The sequence below is a fragment of the Syngnathoides biaculeatus genome, chromosome 20, assembly GCF_019802595.1.
Source record: "Syngnathoides biaculeatus isolate LvHL_M chromosome 20, ASM1980259v1, whole genome shotgun sequence".
Lineage (NCBI taxonomy): Eukaryota > Metazoa > Chordata > Actinopteri > Syngnathiformes > Syngnathidae > Syngnathoides > Syngnathoides biaculeatus.
In genome coordinates, this window is record NC_084659.1 from 17,235,058 (window position 1) to 17,252,548 (window position 17,491).

The 17,491-nt window shown below is 42.5% G+C and overlaps 1 protein-coding gene, 1 long non-coding RNA gene and 1 other non-coding gene across 3 annotated transcripts; 2 read left to right on the forward strand and 1 right to left on the reverse strand.

Moving 5' to 3' along the window:
• Window positions 1-4,096: 4,096 nt before the first annotated feature.
• On the reverse strand, window positions 4,097-5,182 carry LOC133493520 (uncharacterized). Its single transcript, XR_009793025.1, has 3 exons — window positions 4,857-5,182; window positions 4,519-4,689; window positions 4,097-4,288 (listed from the first exon to the last, which is right to left on the reverse strand). It is a non-coding gene; the product is annotated as an uncharacterized LOC133493520 (long non-coding RNA).
• A 742-nt stretch (window positions 5,183-5,924) lies between these two features.
• LOC133493996 (CASP8 and FADD-like apoptosis regulator) lies at window positions 5,925-13,849 on the forward strand. Its single transcript, XM_061808012.1, has 9 exons — window positions 5,925-6,258; window positions 6,365-6,723; window positions 7,538-7,643; window positions 7,736-7,862; window positions 9,102-9,148; window positions 9,233-9,240; window positions 9,578-9,660; window positions 10,655-11,153; window positions 12,378-13,849. Exons 1-9 carry the CDS (start codon window positions 6,247-6,249, stop codon window positions 12,502-12,504), a joined length of 1,368 nt encoding a protein of 455 aa, XP_061663996.1. The 5' UTR covers window positions 5,925-6,246; the 3' UTR covers window positions 12,505-13,849.
• A 2,304-nt stretch (window positions 13,850-16,153) lies between these two features.
• trnaw-cca (transfer RNA tryptophan (anticodon CCA)) lies at window positions 16,154-16,225 on the forward strand. Its single transcript has one exon. It is a non-coding gene; the product is annotated as a tRNA-Trp (tRNA).
• The last annotated feature ends 1,266 nt before the right edge of the window (window positions 16,226-17,491 follow it).

Consider the following 17,491-nt stretch of genomic DNA (forward strand, 5'->3'; position numbering starts at 1 on the left):
GACTGCGGATCACCAAGGGAGACCACAGGATTGTGCGTTGGTCTTTTACTCGTGACAGAAATCACAAAGGGACAAGCACTTACCTGTAAGCTAAACACTTGAAAAACAAAAGGCCAAAAAGTTAAAACCTGTATACTAGTTCCACATGCAAAGCGAAATGTTTATTTGTTTAAATTAGTGACAATGGCAGAAGACCAAAAGAATCAACCAAATCTCGTATTTCACAAAAATTATCGAATCTTTCAAGTGACTAACAAAAAAACGATCTTAAACTGTAATGTTGGCCTTCTGAAAATTAGTATCAATTAAGCTGGTTAGCTTAGGTAGGTGACACAATTGGGCACGAGGCGGTTTGATTGAAGCCAGACAGGCCCGATAGTGCGTAGGCAATGTTCCACAAAGCCGCGTCTCCGTGAAGCACAAGCAGCAGAACGTCCAAGTCTTTCGTCGTCATGTGGACGATTTGTCCCCGCTCCGCAGTGGACTTGCGAGGCTTTGAAGCGCGCGCTGACCAACACTCTGGAAAAGCTTTCAGCGAATTGGCGAGCGTTGTCGAAAAAAAAAAAAAACAGTCAGCGTAGAGGAGGCTCTCTGAGGTTCGAAAGGTCCTATCTTGTGTACTTGAGTACCGAGGAGACCCCCATGGAACACACAAAAACACAAATAGAGCATTTCGGAGACTTGCAATCTGGGTAAGCGTTAGGTAAGAGGTTCAAATGGCAGCGCGCAGCATCTGGTGTGGTAATTCAGCAAAAAATGTGACGTCAGTGAAGTAAGAATAATTGTATGGGGTTGTTTTCCATTAATTAAAAATATGTTTTCGCACGCGCTTCGTTATGTTGCAATAGCTTGTAATAACCTAAAAGCCGATCGCAATAGCTTTGAATAACCGCAATGTCAGAAAGGATGTTTGGATAACCAGAAATGTCATTAAAAAGATGTTTGGTTATATGATGTCGTGCAACGCCATCTGTTGGTAACCAAAAGGAAAATAGTGTGGCGTCAGGCGGGATTGAACGGCCACTCACACCTCCTTCCGCACACGCTTAGAGGTATTAAAAGGAGAACGTTAGATACTTCGGTTAGAGGTCTGCTGCGGGTTTTGCGTACGGAACGCCCAGCCGGTATTGAAGTGCTCTACTGAGTGTTGGCTCTCCCTCCTATTGGAGCACCGGTAAGAAGCTGGACTTCTTCTAAGAGCTGGTTTTGGATATTACTTAGCTTCTGACCACATGATTTGTGCTTGTGCTTGTGTGTTCCTGTGTTACCATTTCTGGTTGGGGACAATAAAGTGCAATGTTGGTTAGCCAGAAGGTGTCCTGTCTTCATTTCTGAGTGCTATCTCCGAAGAACTATTACACTTTGATATGACTCCTGAGCGACGTATCAGAAAGTATTTAAAACAGTCAGTGAAAAACAACCCATGATAACCGGAATTCGGCATTGGCTTAGGGCCTCACTCCTGAGTCACTATAACGTCTGAAGCATTTTAAGGATAAAAAGGATTATGGAATTGTGAAATTTTTCAAAATTGTGTAGTTCAGTTGGTGTTATAGTACTAAATCAGTATTATTGCAACCACACTCACCTGACATCTTGGACACTTTGAGCGTTTTGGGCCAGGTCTACCCTGAAGACGTCCATTAAACATTCTTCCGCAAAAAGGTCCACCCTTGAGGGGAAACCTTGCTTACGTGCTCAAGTTCACCAATCACGGTCCAGGAAATAATGCGTGAGCGAGAAAACAAAGGAAGTGGAGCAACGACTTCAAAATTTCACACGGGAACACCAAAAAGGTCCAACCACCAGCAAAATATTTCCTTACACTTTGCAGTTTCGATTTCTTATCGGTACCATGGACCCAGCCAGAAACTTAACAACATGACTCACATCACCCTGGGCCATGTCCTTGCTAATGTGAGCCATCAGAAAACTCTGAGGAGAAGCAAACATGGACATTAGGAAACTGCACATTTGTGACATACAAAAACTTGAACATAAAAAGCAGAAAAGGGAATTTTTAATGGCTTGCAGGCAAAGATTTGTCTCTATATTTGTGGAGCGTCTGGCTACTTATGAATGGAACATAAAATCAGAAACATCTTTATTTTGCCAACTATGTCAAAAAACAGGGAGGCAGAATTGGACACCCGAGGTCAGACCCACCATTTTGTTGGTCTTTGTCATTTGAAGATGCGTCTATATGGAAGTAATATATGCCACCGAAATTTGAATTAAAAAAGCCACTGAAAATTTTACGTTGTAAATTAGTTACTTCCCTCAAAGTGATCACATTCAAGAGCTGCATTTCAGTTTAACATTTCAATGTAAACAAATTGCCCCATATGAAAAGATTCAACCTTTAAAATTCAAACAATATTTTGAATTTCAACTGGGTACAATTCACTGTCTGAAATTCACAGTCTAATTCAGTGTTATAAGAAGGCAGGGTTACTTCAGGTCAGAACTCAAAACTGATCTAAAAATCACGAAAGAACAAGAGAACCAATGCAGACATTCGACCACCTTTTTGGGTGGCATTTTTAAAACAAACGTTGCTTTTAGAAATTCATCAGATTTTTTTTCACTTTTTCACCCCGACTGGGCGCACACAACCCAAAAACAATTTCCCTATTTTGTCACCATCTGCCGGAAGGAGAGGGTTTGCTGACATCAAAGCCATTTGCCCGTTGACTGTGTCAACTTACCAGCACGCGCAGATATTCCATTGACCCCTCCGTACAGGGCACTTAACCACGTCCGAAGTTACGTCACCCCCACGTGTGCTAACCTCAGACAAACAATTAGCAAAAAATGGCGGCGCTGGAAGAAGAGACGACAGCGAAATTGTCCGATTTACCAGCTGATTGTCACTCGCATTCTTAGCGAATAGTAATATCGTGAAAAAGCAGACAGCAGGGCTTCAAGTAGTTTCAGCGAGGGTTTATTTTCAATGGTATTTACATGCATATTGACGGAGAAACCATTGATATAGGCGCGAGATCTTCCGAGTCGAAAAGAGACGAATTCGTCGTTGACAGTTTCCTATTTCCGTGTTACATATCACACTTGTGTGCAGAATCTGCATGTTATCTGTATAGCCGTTGTGTGAACCGTTGTCTGAAATGAAAGAAAAGAAGAAGGCGAGGCTTGATTTACGAGTTGTTTCTCTCGTTTTCTTTGTGTACGTCACGCGCTCCCCTCAATAATTATTCTTGAATTAGTGCGAACCTACGTAAGTCCGAACCGAGTACGACAATCACTACTTTAGTGTCCTAAAAACATCCTTCCTTCAGTCTTGGTGTCTCGGTGCACGTCGAAGGCTTTAAGACTGCTAGTCCGGTTTAGCTTAGGTCATTAGCCTGGAACAAAGGGACACGTTTGTGCAGTCAGATCATCGCAAAATATCGCTCAAACACAGATCAAGTGTGTCAATCATTCACAAGTCTATTATGCAAGCGAAAAACTGCTAATTCATTTATATGAGACATGTATTGAAAATCAAATATAGGGATACCTTCGTGCAAACATAGTCCGGTTTAGCTTAGCTCGGTAGCCGCCAACAGAGACACGTCTGCACAAAGTTTGATCCATCGAAGACAATTTTCGTACTCGGTCTTCTGTTCCGTTCATTTAGATGGATTCAGTTGATCATGCCGTCTCCACAAATTTTGGATCCATCGAAGACATTTTTTGTGTACTGGGTCTTCGGTTTTGGAAAGGGTAGAATTGAACTCCACCAACTAGCCTTTCAGGATACCTGTTGTCATTTTTACAAAGTCCGTGACTACACCTCTTAACCATATGTATTGTTAAGACAAACCAAATACGCGATTTTTACCAGCAAACAAAAGCTATACTGGACCATGCAACATTGTATGAGGGTAACGGCGGATGCCAAAAGGGGGCGGGGTTTATGCAGCTCTGGCCTCTGATGCTCAGCGACGCGGATGACGCAGTTTCTACGGAGGGTCAATTCGATTGCGGGCCAGTCATAATCAGAAGCCATTGCAGGGTTCACAAAGTGCGCTTTTGTTATTGTTGGCTTGGCACCTCACTCGCATTAGACAAAAGACATTCATTTACACGCACTCTTTAGTCTTACCGGAGTAACTGTAGGCGCTCTCATGGCTCGTGGATGTGCTCACGCCACCAGTGGAGGTCCCACTGGCGCTCCTCTTGTTCACGGGGAAAGGGAACACAACAGCGGGGTCCACGCGCTCCGATGCCGTTCATCGCCTCGAGTGCTTTGATCCACGTCCCGCATCCGGACACCAGTAGCAGAGACCTGGAATTGAACGACAAATAATAAAGAAAAAAAAAGAAAAGACACGGATGAATCGCCTGGCGATACCCGAAAAACACGCCGGCTGGCTCCACGCTGCTTTCCACACTTGAGGACATTTTGAAAAAAATCGCACACGCGGCCACGTCGTGTGCAAAAAGTGCCCCTCGCGCGTAAAGACTGCACGTTTGCAAAGGCCAGCACACGCGTTTTAACACAATACAGAACCTTACCGAACCTTATCTTGACTTGTGCTCGTTCACACGTTGACCAGTTGGTCTCGACAGTGGCAGGCGTCGACGTGAGGAGCGCGAACAGTCTTCTGACACGCTGCGCAACTTTACTCTGGCCAGCGGGTGTCAGCCTTTCTTTCTCTCAAGGTCAACGGACATAAACATTAAAAACTAGAAATAAAGTGCGACAAAACAAAGGCAATCAAATTAAAATTGTATGCATTCATTTTAACATGACCTTACAGTTATTAAAATTCACATTTCATCTGAACAAATATATTTTTATATAGTTATCATTTACGGTCCCCTCCGAATGTGTGCTTAGAGCAAATATATACTTGTAGCGCCGGAGAAAAGGAGTCCGAGGCGCAGCGTCGGTCACAGGAACAAAACTTGTTTTATTGGCAGACATCAAAACACTCCACGCAGAACGGCGGGAACTCTGTGAACTGCCCACTCCGGAAAAGCAACAACAAAAAGAGTCCGTGCGGAACCCCGCATCCCAACTCGAGGTCCCGCCACAGTGTAGTTGATTAAACGTGAAGCTGAAAAGCAGCATTGCTGTCAAATATGTCCGTGGCTGAAAATAACTACGTTCTGTTGCCAAATTTTCGGTTGTAACGTGTTACACGGCTTTTTAACAACATACTACAGGAAAATACAAGCCTTGAACTCACCGTTGTGTTAACTCATCTCCCATAACTGCCATAGAGATGTCACGTGCCCAAGAAAGCGTAACTGGATTGGCTGGCTGCTTTGGAGCGCGATCTCCCATGACCAGCCACCGAGATGTCACGTGACTAAAATAGCGTAACAGGATTGGCTGGCTGCTGGGTGTTAGGTTCTGAAATCCTTTCCTCATGTCTGTGACCTTCACAACAAAAGTGAATTTTTACAACGAAGTTGAATTCCAGACACCGAATTATTGAATTTAACATTTCAAATCCAAATCCTATTTCAATTTCAAATCCATGTAACATTTAATTTCATTTCATTTTCAAATTCTATTTTAAACTCAAATCCTGGTGGCACTTGTCTACTTCCATAGAAATAATTAAACAATTCAAACACATGACATTTCTCACTCAACATCATGGGAAAAATCACCGTTGATAATTGTTGTGGAAAATCCCTTCACGCAATCTGTCTTCACGGAGATGCTATATTGTTTCATAAATTGTATCCACATAATATCCCCGTGGGTTAATTAATACCCAAAGAAGAAGCACCCAATTTAAAAAAAAAAACTTGGTGACCCCAGATATTAAATTTTCAGATAAGATATAATCAGGGGCGGATAGCGCTAAGTAGTACAGTCTCCGGAGCAGAAGGTGGCGGTAATGCACCATTAGGATGGATTATCAACCGCCAGTAACTGAACGAAGACCAAGAGGAAGCTGAATGATTTAAAAAAAAAAAAGAAAGAAAAAGACGTCATTTCCTTCTCTGTGACGTCGTCCTCTTTGCTTCTCTATTACTCACTTTGTCTGGTTCAAAGCTTTCCAAATTCGCTTAAATAGTGTGCCCTAGACACCTTGATCCCATTCCGAGTTTTGCACTCCTTCACGGCAGAACCGAGTCCAGTTGTTACTGTATTATTTTTGTAACAGCATTCTCAGTGTTTCACGCTGGAAATCCAAGCGAAGTATTTCGACGAGTAGTGAGTTGAGGGCTCACATTTTTCCACAAGTTTTGGAATACCTTCGTCGTTTATGACCCGCCGACGCTATGACTTTACAAGTAAGTTACGCCCTGTTCCTTTTATATTCAAAGTTGTATGTTTTGAAATGTACAGAACTTAAATGAACTATACGTATGTGTTGTTTTTTTTTTTTTTTTTTGCAAGTTCCCAGGAGCGAGAATGGATGTTTATCGTCAAAACCAACGCTTCGAGCCACTTCGTGCCTCGATGGCAGTTCCTGATCCAGAAATGCTTCGTGCTATTCACCAAATCTCAGAAGCCCTCGGCAGCAACGAACGCTCCAAGATTCTCTACTTGTGCGAGATTTCGGACACAGACAATACAGCCGTGCATATAAAGGAGACTCTTAAGTCCAAAGTCAAGAGTTACGACAAAGGGCGTCTGTTTTTGGCTGAGCTCATGCTACATTTGGGGAGATATGACATCCTCAGGCAGGTGTTTGGGTTCAGCCGGGACGATGTGGAGAGAGCTTTGAGATCTGAGCAGGTTCTACCCAGATTCAGGTGAGTCTCACGGTTAAAAAAAAAAAAAAAAAGTTACTCTGTGTTTTAACAGTTTGGGTCAAATTAACGGTTTTTGATTTGGTTGGGACACTTCACCTAAATATAACAAATTAAAGTAGTACATTATAAAACTGCAAGATTACCAGATTTCGCACAGGACTGAATGTCGTCCCCAAAACATAAAACATGTTAGCAATAGCTTATTAAATACAAAATTAGCAAAATTCAACTAGCTACAATTCACTGTCTGAAATTCGTCCGGCTGGGTTTTGTGTTCTGACCTGAAGTAACCCTGCCTTCTTATAACACTGAATTTAGACTGTGACTTTCAGACAGTGAATTGTACCCACTTGAATCTCAGGAGACTCAAAATATTGTTTCAATTTTAAAGGTTTAATTTTTTTTCAAATGGCGAATTTGTTTGCATTGAAATGTTAAACTGAAATGCAGCTCTTGAAAATGTGATCACTTTGAAGTAAATGTGAATTTTACAACGGCATTTTTTAATAAAAATTTTGGTGGCACATATCTACTTCCATATGGACGCATCTTCAAATGAAAAAAGACCAACAAAGTGGTGGGCCCAGACCTCGGTGTCCCCATTTTGCCTCGCATGTTTTTGACCAAGTTGGCAAAATAAAGATGTTTCTGATTTTTATATTCACATTCAATAAGTAGCCAGGCGCTCCACTAATATAGAGACGTAAATATTTGCCTACAAGCCATTAAAAATTCCCTTTTCCCCTTATGATTTTCAAGTTTTTGTATGTCACAAAGGTTCAGTTCCTAACATCCATCTTGCTTCCTCCTGCAGAGTTCTGATGGCTCACATCAGCGAGGACATGGCCAAGGATGATGTGAGCAGTGTGAAGTTTCTGCTGGGTCACATGGTACCGCGTGAGAAAATGGAAACTGCCAAGGTAGGAAATTGTGCCGGTGGGGGACTTTTTGTTGTTGCCGGTTGAAATTTGGAAATCGTTGCTCACTTTCCGTTGTTTTCTCACTCACGCAGGATTTCCTGGACTTGGTTGTCGAACTCGAGCACGTAGGCAAGGTTTCCCCGACAAGGGTGGACCTTTTGGAAGAATGTTTAATGGACGTCGGCAGGGTAGACCTGGCCAAAAAGCTCAAGATGTCAGGTGAGTGTGTGCAATACAACCAATTGAACTACATAATTTTGCAAAAAATGGACAAATTCACTACAGTCCTTTTTAATCCTTAAAATGCTTGAGACATTATACACTCAGCGAGTGATGATGGGTCATGATGGGTTGTTTTCACTGACGTCACATTTTTTGCTGAAATACCCACACACCGCTGCTCGCCGCCATTTAACCTCTCTACCTCAAGCATACCGAGTGTGGAAGTCTCCAGAATGCTCTCCATTACCGTTTGTGTTTTGGTATTTTACGGGCATCTCGGGATTCAAGTACACGAGAAGACTTGCTAACCATCAGAGAGCCTTCTTCTGACTTATTTTTCGACAACTCTCACCAGTTCGCTGAAGCTTTTTCCATAGTTTGTCGTCCTCGCGATCCGGGACACAAGTCCGCCTGCGTAAGTGGGGACATCGTCTCACGCTTCCGACAAAAGACCTTGGACGTTCTGCGGCTCTGTGCTTCACGGAGACTTGGCTTTGTAGACGATTGCCCGACGCCGCTATCATGCCGCCTGGCTTCAACCTCCATCGTGCCGATGTGTCGCCGAGCTAAGCTAACAAGCTTAATCGATACTCATTTCAGAAGGCCAACATTACACTTATGATTGTTTTTTGTTAGTCACTTGAAAGATTCATGAATTTTGTGAAATACTGGATTTGTTTATTCTTTTGTCTTTCTGCCATTGTCATCTAATTTTAAAGAAACATTTCGCTTTGCTTGTGGTGAACTAATATACAAGTTTTACTTTATGCCTTTGGCTTTTTACCGGCTTTAGTTTTCCGTGTTAGCATCCAGGTCAGTGTCACATAGAGTAAAAGACCAGGGCACAATACTGCACCTTTGTAACTGCAGTCCTGAGTCCCATGAGGCCAGGTCGCCTAATAGTCACTCTGGGCTTAATGTGCTGTCGGTTGTGTCTTCAATAACTGCAGTTAGAAACATAATGTAGTCCACCTTGCCTATGTATGAGTAACGGGAGCTCAGGGATGGAAAATGGCCACCGTTAGGGGGTGACGTCACGTGAAAACAACCCACATATTATATTGGAGTGTGGACAGTATTTGAAGAAACGCAATCTCACATTCATGAACCGTACTAATCCCAAATAGAAATGAAACTAGTAATAGTCAACGGGTGAAAGGATAACTGGTTTGAAGGTTTTTTTTGTCTTCTTGCCCCGTTGTACTGACTTATCGTGTATTTTCCATCTCATTTCAGTCAATGCGCCAGCAGTACCCGAGGAAGTGATGCGCCACCCTTGCCAGGTAAGATTTATCCTCAAACAAATAAGTACATCACAACAATTTAATGTAGTATTTTGCAACTGCACTTTGGTGCATTTATTTCAGCCGCAACTGTATTTTTTTCTGTTTTTATGTTACCCAAGATGTTCTTCGTTTTTTTTTTTTTTATTTATTTTATTGCACCTTGTGGAGCTGCACACATCATTTCATTGTATGCGCAGCATATAATGACAATAAAGGCTCTTGATTGATTGGGACACCTGACAAGATTCCAACCAAAGTTCATAGCACCCACTTTTTAAAATGTCTTTGTAAGACGAAAAATTCAAGTGGTCTCGTCCAACATTTGTGATGTACTGTACAATATTAAATCACGGACTAAGACTTTTGTTGCTCTATTTGATCAACCCGTGTTGAATTTCAACCCTGTCTCTGCTTGCATCCCTGTAGGAGAGTCCAGTCAGTCGGTAAACGTTCAGCCAGTGACCCCAGAGGGGAGTGCGTAATCGTAGACTGCGTGGGGAATGACGGAGGTGAGTACAATCGGGGTATACTTCTACAGTGCATACATTGAAAGACGCTGTTTTGTGTACAGTAGAACCTGGGAACTACAGTCCCGTATTTTCCGCACTATAAGGCACACTTAAAAGACGGTGTGCCTTATAATCTGGTCTAATCGCCTTTAGTGCAGCTCCATCTCATGGATGCATAACGGAACCCCAGCCTCTACTGCAGGGTCTATTCTATGCACCTTTATACATGAAAAAAGTTTTAAAATCGGCCATTCGTTGAAGGTGCGCTTTATAGTGCGGAAAATATGGTACCTTGCACTTAGTGGTGAGCAAGTGAGGCCTCATGAAACAACACTGAGGCTTTTCTAATATTTGTGCTGAAAAAGATTCCAAGCCTAAAGGCTTTGAAGATGGTGCGTTTGGTGTTTTTCAGGAAAATGGCTTGTCATTTGTGCACTTGTATGGTTGATTGGCAAGTCAAATCATCCATACGTCTTTTCCTGTTCAAATATTTAAGCCCCTTATTTAAAAAAAAAAAACAAAACTGTAATCACACTCTAGAATGTTGAACCTAATAAATAATTACAGTAGTCAAATATTAAAATCAGAAGTAAAGAATTTGAGTTTCTGGAGCATCTTTTGCTTCAATCCAATCCAGTGGACATCCAGTGTGTCAGGCTTGGTAAATTTGGGGAGAATACTACAGACATACGTGAAGCAAATGGTCACAAATACTTTTAATATTTATCATTCTTTGCAGAGAATAATTCATTTATGCTCGAGAGTATTATTTATTTATTCCGTCTGCTTGTGTAGTTCTACCGTGTATCTCCAAATATCAGTTATGTAGAGAGTTATAACACCGTGACACTTATGCTATTCTTTAGTCTCTGTGTTATTTTATTAAAAGATTCAAACAGTTTTGCAATACAAAATCGACGGATCGAGGATTTTCAAAGGTTGGCTGATCCAAATCATTCTGACTTTTTTTTTTTTTTTTTTTTTTTCCCTTCAGAGATGATGGCGCACGCATTTAAGTCACTGCACTTCAATGTGACCCTACATAAATGGCTAAACCTGGTCGAGACTGTCTCAACGCTCAGAAAAGTCTTCCAAAGGAGTCCGGACCGCGACGGCTTCGTCTGCTGCATCATCAGCCGGGCGATCGACAATCGCCTACAGGCCACGGACATGAACTGCGAAGGCCTCCGTCTGGAAGATGTCCGTCGCTTTTTCAACGGCGACGCCTGTCCGGCGCTGGTCGACAAGCCAAAACTGTTTTTCATCCAGAGCTACACTGTGTCGGAGTTCCAACCCTGCGGTGTGGAGAACCGCTGGGATGACGGCTGGGAGACGGACGGTGGCGCCAATCAGCTGAGACCCGATTGTCTCCCGTCAGATGCAGACGTGCTCTGGAGTCACTGCTCGACCGGAGAGCATCAACTGCAGCGAGGCCGACACCGTTCCGTTTACCTCAAGGCTTTGACGGACGCCTTGGGCAGAAGCCAGGGAAGGTACGTGCGCACACGCTACCTTGGAAAAGTGACGGCTAGCGCTTGAAATGTTATTATGAGCCCAAGTATCAGTAGACCCTTTACAATTGAACTTTATTTGACCTTCTCTCCACTTTGGAACGCACATCCAACGGTTTCTGTTTTTGGATTTATTTACTTTTTTGGGCACAAACCGCAACAAGGAGCAGAGCGGCAAAATTGATCCATGAGAATTTTCAAAGACGTCAACTTGAATGTCTTTCTGTGAACCTTCCAGTTTCTCAGTATCTCTGTTCCAAGCCGCCGGTGACACGCAGTACGGGATTGATTCATCCTCAAAAAGCACTGGTGTCAAACTCAAGGCCCATGGGCCAGATCTGGCCCGCTGCATGATTTTATGTGGCCCGCAGAGGCAAATCATATGTATCGACTTCCATGATTTTTTTTTTTCCCAAAGCCGTACCAAAATTTTAAATTGTCACATCATAAATGATAACGTTGAGATATTACAAGCATTTTTGTGTGACCAAACAGTCGTTGGGAAAAACCAATTAGCCTTGATTTCTGATTCCAAAACTAGTTCATAAATTTCATCTGTAAATATGATGAGACAGTTAAAGATGTTTATCGTCGTTAACAATGTGGCCCACGACAAAAATGAGTTTGACATCCCTGGCATAAAGGTTTAGAGTACACAACATGCCAAAGCACTACTTCCAAATGAAGTTCCTCAACTCACTCGGCACCAAGATACTCTACGATGGAGGCTAAGCACTACTTTTGTCCATCCATCCATTTTCTTAGCCGCTTATCCTCACAAGGGTCAGGGGGATTGTTGGAGCCTATCCCAGCTGTCAAGGGGCAGGAGGCGGGGTACACCCTGAACTGGTTGCCTGCCAATTGCAGGGCACATAGAGACAGACAACAGCCGCACTCACAATCACAACTTGGGGCAATTTAGAGTGTCCAATTAATGTTGCATGTTTTTGGGATGTGGGAGGAAACCGGAGTGCCCGGAGGAAACTTACGCAGGCACGGGGAGAACATGCAAAGTCCACACAGGCGGGGCCGGGATCAAACGCGGGTCCTCAGAACTGTGAGGTTAAATAAAGTTCACCTGTAAAGGTCACAGGTACGTTCATCCTGAAATTTCAAGCGAAAGCCAATTAATGCAAACTTCCATAACTTTTTTTTTTTTTTTTTTGTGACTTTTCAGTCCTAACCAAGTGTTTTGTATTCTTACAGGAGCCGACATCTGGTCGATCTTCACATGGAAGTGAACGGTGCAATCTTTGAGCACAACAGCCGGCATCGTGAGGATCAATACCACATTGACCTGAAAAACACTTTGAGAAAAGACCTTTACTTATAGTTGTCTGACGACTTGCCTGTTTCATAGCTGTCAGTATTTGCACTTCAATTCACTTACTATACTACTGCATTCAGATAAGCTTTTTTACATTGATGTATCTTGTATGTTTTATATTTACCACGTGTATTTACCTTGAAGTGTTTGGAATGCAAAAATAATTCCTTTTATTAAAGATTAAGTGTCATTCCTATAAACATTCTAAAATGGATATTGTCATGAAAAATACATATAACATTATTCACTTCAATGTCTATACGAAAAAATAAATGAGAGCGCAGAGCGCGTCATCCATGCGCGAAGTTGGAGAAGTTCCATTCGACGACAGCCAAGTGGTTGCCATGTTGGCTGCATCCTCTACCCGTGACGTCACCCGGACATTCGCCATTGAAAACACGCGGTGGACCCTACTATGGGAGATGAACACGCCTCTTCTGACACGGAAGCTCTTTTTGAAAAGGAGAACACCACACAACCAAGTGAAGTTACTGGGGCAATATTGTTTATATTCAGATGATATGCAATCACGGCCAAACCGCATCCACATCCGCGGCGGAGATGAGCCATCACGGCCCGGCGCCGCGACGAGCTCAGCCGGCTTTGCCTTGTTGGCTGCAGTGGCTCATTTTCGGCGCCGAGGTGGGTTGTCACGGAGTGGAGCCGGGCTGCTTTACGGTGTTGTCGTCGCATGCAGCTGAGTGCGCCATTGTCGGCAGCGTCCGCGAGCCGACGCAGCAGCCTTCGCCGGTGAGCCCGACGCCGTCCGACACGCCCATCAACACATTGAGCACCCCTGTCATACGACGCGGATCTTTTGTTACATTATGATAGGCGGATTACGTGGTCTGCCCCAAACTATTATCTTTTTTAGTCGCTGTAAACACACCTATCTGTTATTTGGAACCCACGAAGCTATCATCCTTTGCACCCGTGCAATCCATTTTTCACGACGAAATGGGTATCTTGCAAACTTATGAAGGGTAAATCCATCCTCCCGAGTGTTCAAGCAATGTCCAGCAATGCAGCGAGCCGGCATTTTGGCTAACACGAAGGAACAACGAGTTACCTTCCCGGAGGTAAAACTAATAGAAACAAACGAGTCCACTTGAGGGCGGTCCTGCCATGTCCGTCACTTCCTGCTTAAATATTCACCCTAAAAAATATCTGTATGAAAAAATACAACGTAACACATCGAGCTCTCATTTCTCAACTCTTGATTTCCACACCAGCACCCCACTCTGGCAAAGACCATCTGTTCCCGGGAAACAAGTGTAGTCGTCTCCTCCTTGGTATAGTGGACATTATCTACGCGTGTCATGTCAGGCAAGACCAGGGTTGGGTTCCCTGATGGGGAGTTAAGTCAAGTTAACATTTGCCTTTCGTGGGGTTCTTCTTTTTGGAAAGCAGGCCAAGCAGCCTTGTGTCCAAGCAGGAACCTCACACGGATCAGGCCAATATCACAATTCCAGTTCGACACAACGGAAACTGTTGCTCACGTGCCGTCAATCAGCAGGACTAGCAAACCGCATCACTCGGTGGAATTACGTTTGTTCACTGTCGTGGCCTGAAAGAGTAAAAAATACAAATCGGGAAATATTTTAACCTTCCAGAAAACACAAAATAAACAAAAAGTCTTGAAGATTACAAAAATAAATGAACATAACACGAATATGGAAGTAATTCGTTGCCAGTATGAACTCGAATTTTTAACATGGATTTTTGAATTGAAATCCAACATGTAAAAAACATGTTTTTTCTATCCAATAAATGTTCACCTTGAAAAATATCTGTATGAAAAAATACAGCGCAACACGTAGAGCTCTAATTTCTAATTTCATTCAAGTTCACCTTTTAACAACTTAAATATTTCTTGAAGTAGCCATTCAAAGTATATCCATCCATCCATTTTCTGAGCCGCTTATGCTCACACGGGTCACGGGATTATTGCTGGAGCCAATCCCAGCAATTTTCAGGAAGGAGCCAGGGTACACCCTCAACTGGTCGCCAGCCAATCACAGGGCACATAGAACCAAACAGAGAACATGCAAACTCCACACAGGCGGGTCCGGGACTAAATCCGGGACCTCAGAACTGTGAGGCCAATGCTTTACCAACTGAGACACCGTTCCACACAATCTTTGATAAATAACACCTGTTAAAACAGTGAGTATGACTCAATTTGCTTGTACAGTATATCAAATCCATTTTCCCAATAAAAAATAAGTGAATGTCTTTCAACCATTGGGAACCTTCGATTAGAAAAATGCTCTCAACTTCAAGCAAATGTGGACCAAGAAATATGACCAAAGTGAAAAACTGCAAAGCTGAGGGACTGTGGAGGATCACGAGCAGCTCCAATATCAGATAGTGATGACATGATGTCACACTCTCCTCACTGATGACGACATGAAAAAAAGTCCAGACGTGATATAACATGTCACACTGTCAATTTTCTCTGTGAGGAAAAAAAATGAAATGAAATGAGATTTACTGAAGAGAAACCTTTTCCCTGCTCAGTTTGTGGTCAGATTCTCTCCTCCTTATAGTTCTGATAAACACAACACGGGGTCTGTGGCACACACACACACGCACATACAGTGTAGACTTGTATCTCATATTGTTTTCTAGTATCTGTTTGTGCATCATCCTGTGTCATGTATTGTTTTGTTTTATTTTTTTATAAGGCTGTATTGCCAGATTTTCCCTATCATCTTGCCTCGATCGTAATCATGATCATGGTGTGTATTGTTCTAGATTGTATTGTTTTGTCAGATTGTCTTCCATATTCTTATTAGTGCTTTTTCTTCTAATGTTTGATTGTCTGGTACAATCACTGAATTGTGTTGTATCCCCTTGATGCTGATGTATTTGTATTTATATTTGCTGCATTTTATCATGCAAATATACAGTGGCAGTAATGCTAGAATTTATTTGTTGATACTGCATTGTAACAGGCAAATCTTCTCCCAGAACACACCACTGACCCGGACTAATCTAAAACCAAAGTCTTATGATTACATTGTTGGCAGGATTCAAACCTACACAGGGAGACCCCCATGGATTTCAAGCCCATCACCCTAACCACTCAGCCACAACAAGCACTTCTGTTGCTGCTTTTTTTTTCATTTTCTCACTTCTGCACATTTGCAAAAATGCGTGACAAATTTATGGGGAACTCACGTGGTGAATAAAACGGCTTACAGTTCAAAACCAGCAACTCTAAAAGCAGGCTGCAGTGTGTGCTGGGCTGTGTAACGTTCGTGCGCCATTTCTCGTTGATATACAAGCATATTCCATTGCCTTTCGTTTTCCATGTTAGCTGAGCGACACGACCCGCACAATGGAGGTTGAATGCAGGGAGCGTGATGGTGGTGTCAGACACTCTTCCACAAATATCTCCATGAAGCACAGAGATGCAGAACCTCCAAAGTTTTGTTCAGAAACTGCATGAAATCAAGGTTTTGATCATCTCATGGGCAAAAAAACTCCCCTCAAAAATGGGAGAAAATTGCCCACCCCTGACTTGTAAAACAAATACTGTGCAAGCTTTGTTGACACAGATTCACCACTCGGGCATGTCAGTGACTTGCATTGGTTGCCAACTATATACCCTAATTTTGATCTTACACCTCTACAGAAAATTGTTGTCACTGACTCTATGGTGCAACGGTAGCGCCTCTGACTCCAGATCAGAAGGTTGTGTGTTCAAATCACATCAGGGTCATTTCTTTGGCAATCTGATTGATATCAAAGGTTCAGCTTTAAATTCACATCCCATTCCACTGGAAAGTACATATCATGGGTTTGGAGCTGACTGGTCAAGCATTTTACTGACTTCTGCTTTTGTCAGGAATGTTTCATTTGTCACTGAGGTGTAAACTCGAAGTTATTGGGTGAAAATCCAAATGTCCACTTGTTCTAAGTTTGTCATCATTCAAAATTTCACCATTGATGTTTGTATTCATCTAACATTCTCAAGATTTACATTCACAACTGGAACGAATAATGAATATTGAATTGTCTACAGAACTAAGAAGTAGCACAGGAAGCATGGGGGTATAGCTCAGTGGTAGAGCATTGACTGCAGACAAAAAGGTCTCCAGTTCAACTCTGGATGCCCCCTTCCTGCTGTTTTGTTCAGAGACTGCCTGAATTGAGGGGTTTGATCATCTCATGAGTAAAAAAAACCTCCCCGCAAAGATGGGAGAAAATTGCCCACTCCTGACTTTAATGACAAATACAGTGCAAGCTTTTTTGACACTGATTCACTGGTCAGGCAAGTCAGAGACTTGTCTTGGTTGCCAATTATATACCCTCCTACTGAGTTTATGTAAAGGTGTGATGTTGTTGTGCTATAATAGGAACAGGATGTAGACTTTTATTTTGACTTCACTTTTATTTTGAAAGCCAGCACTTTCTCTGTCATTTATACTTTTTTATTCTTTTCAACGTTATTTTGTGTTTAAAAATATTTATTGTCGGGGGGAAAATGCCGTTGAATTGTTGGTGGAAGATCTGAGAAACACAGGAAGTAGGCTGCGTGCTTTATTTTGAAGCCACACTTAATGTGTGCCCGGAAGAAATACTTTCTCTTGTGAGATTCCTGGTGGAAGCTACATATTTTGTTCTCCTCCACATTTTTCATTGTCTTGTTGTAGAATGTGAATATCAGTTAGTTTAAAACGTTTGCAAAGCGGGTGTCGTCACAGAGGCACGGTGTTGAATGGGTTTCATTCATTTCAAACATAAACTCGCGAGCTGGAGAAGTGGAGACGTTGTCGAGGTCCGTGTGCGTCGTTGGGCGACCATGTATATTGTGCGGTGTGAATGAGAGTTACCAGAAGCTGCATGGTGACCGTGTTCTTGATCTTGCAGAGTTTTGACAGTAATTGTGAAGAGAAATCTATGAACATCCGTGAATGTGTCTCCTTTATAATACAGCTATGTGAGTTGATGCAAGTTTTTTTTATATTCTTTTCATCTGTTGCAA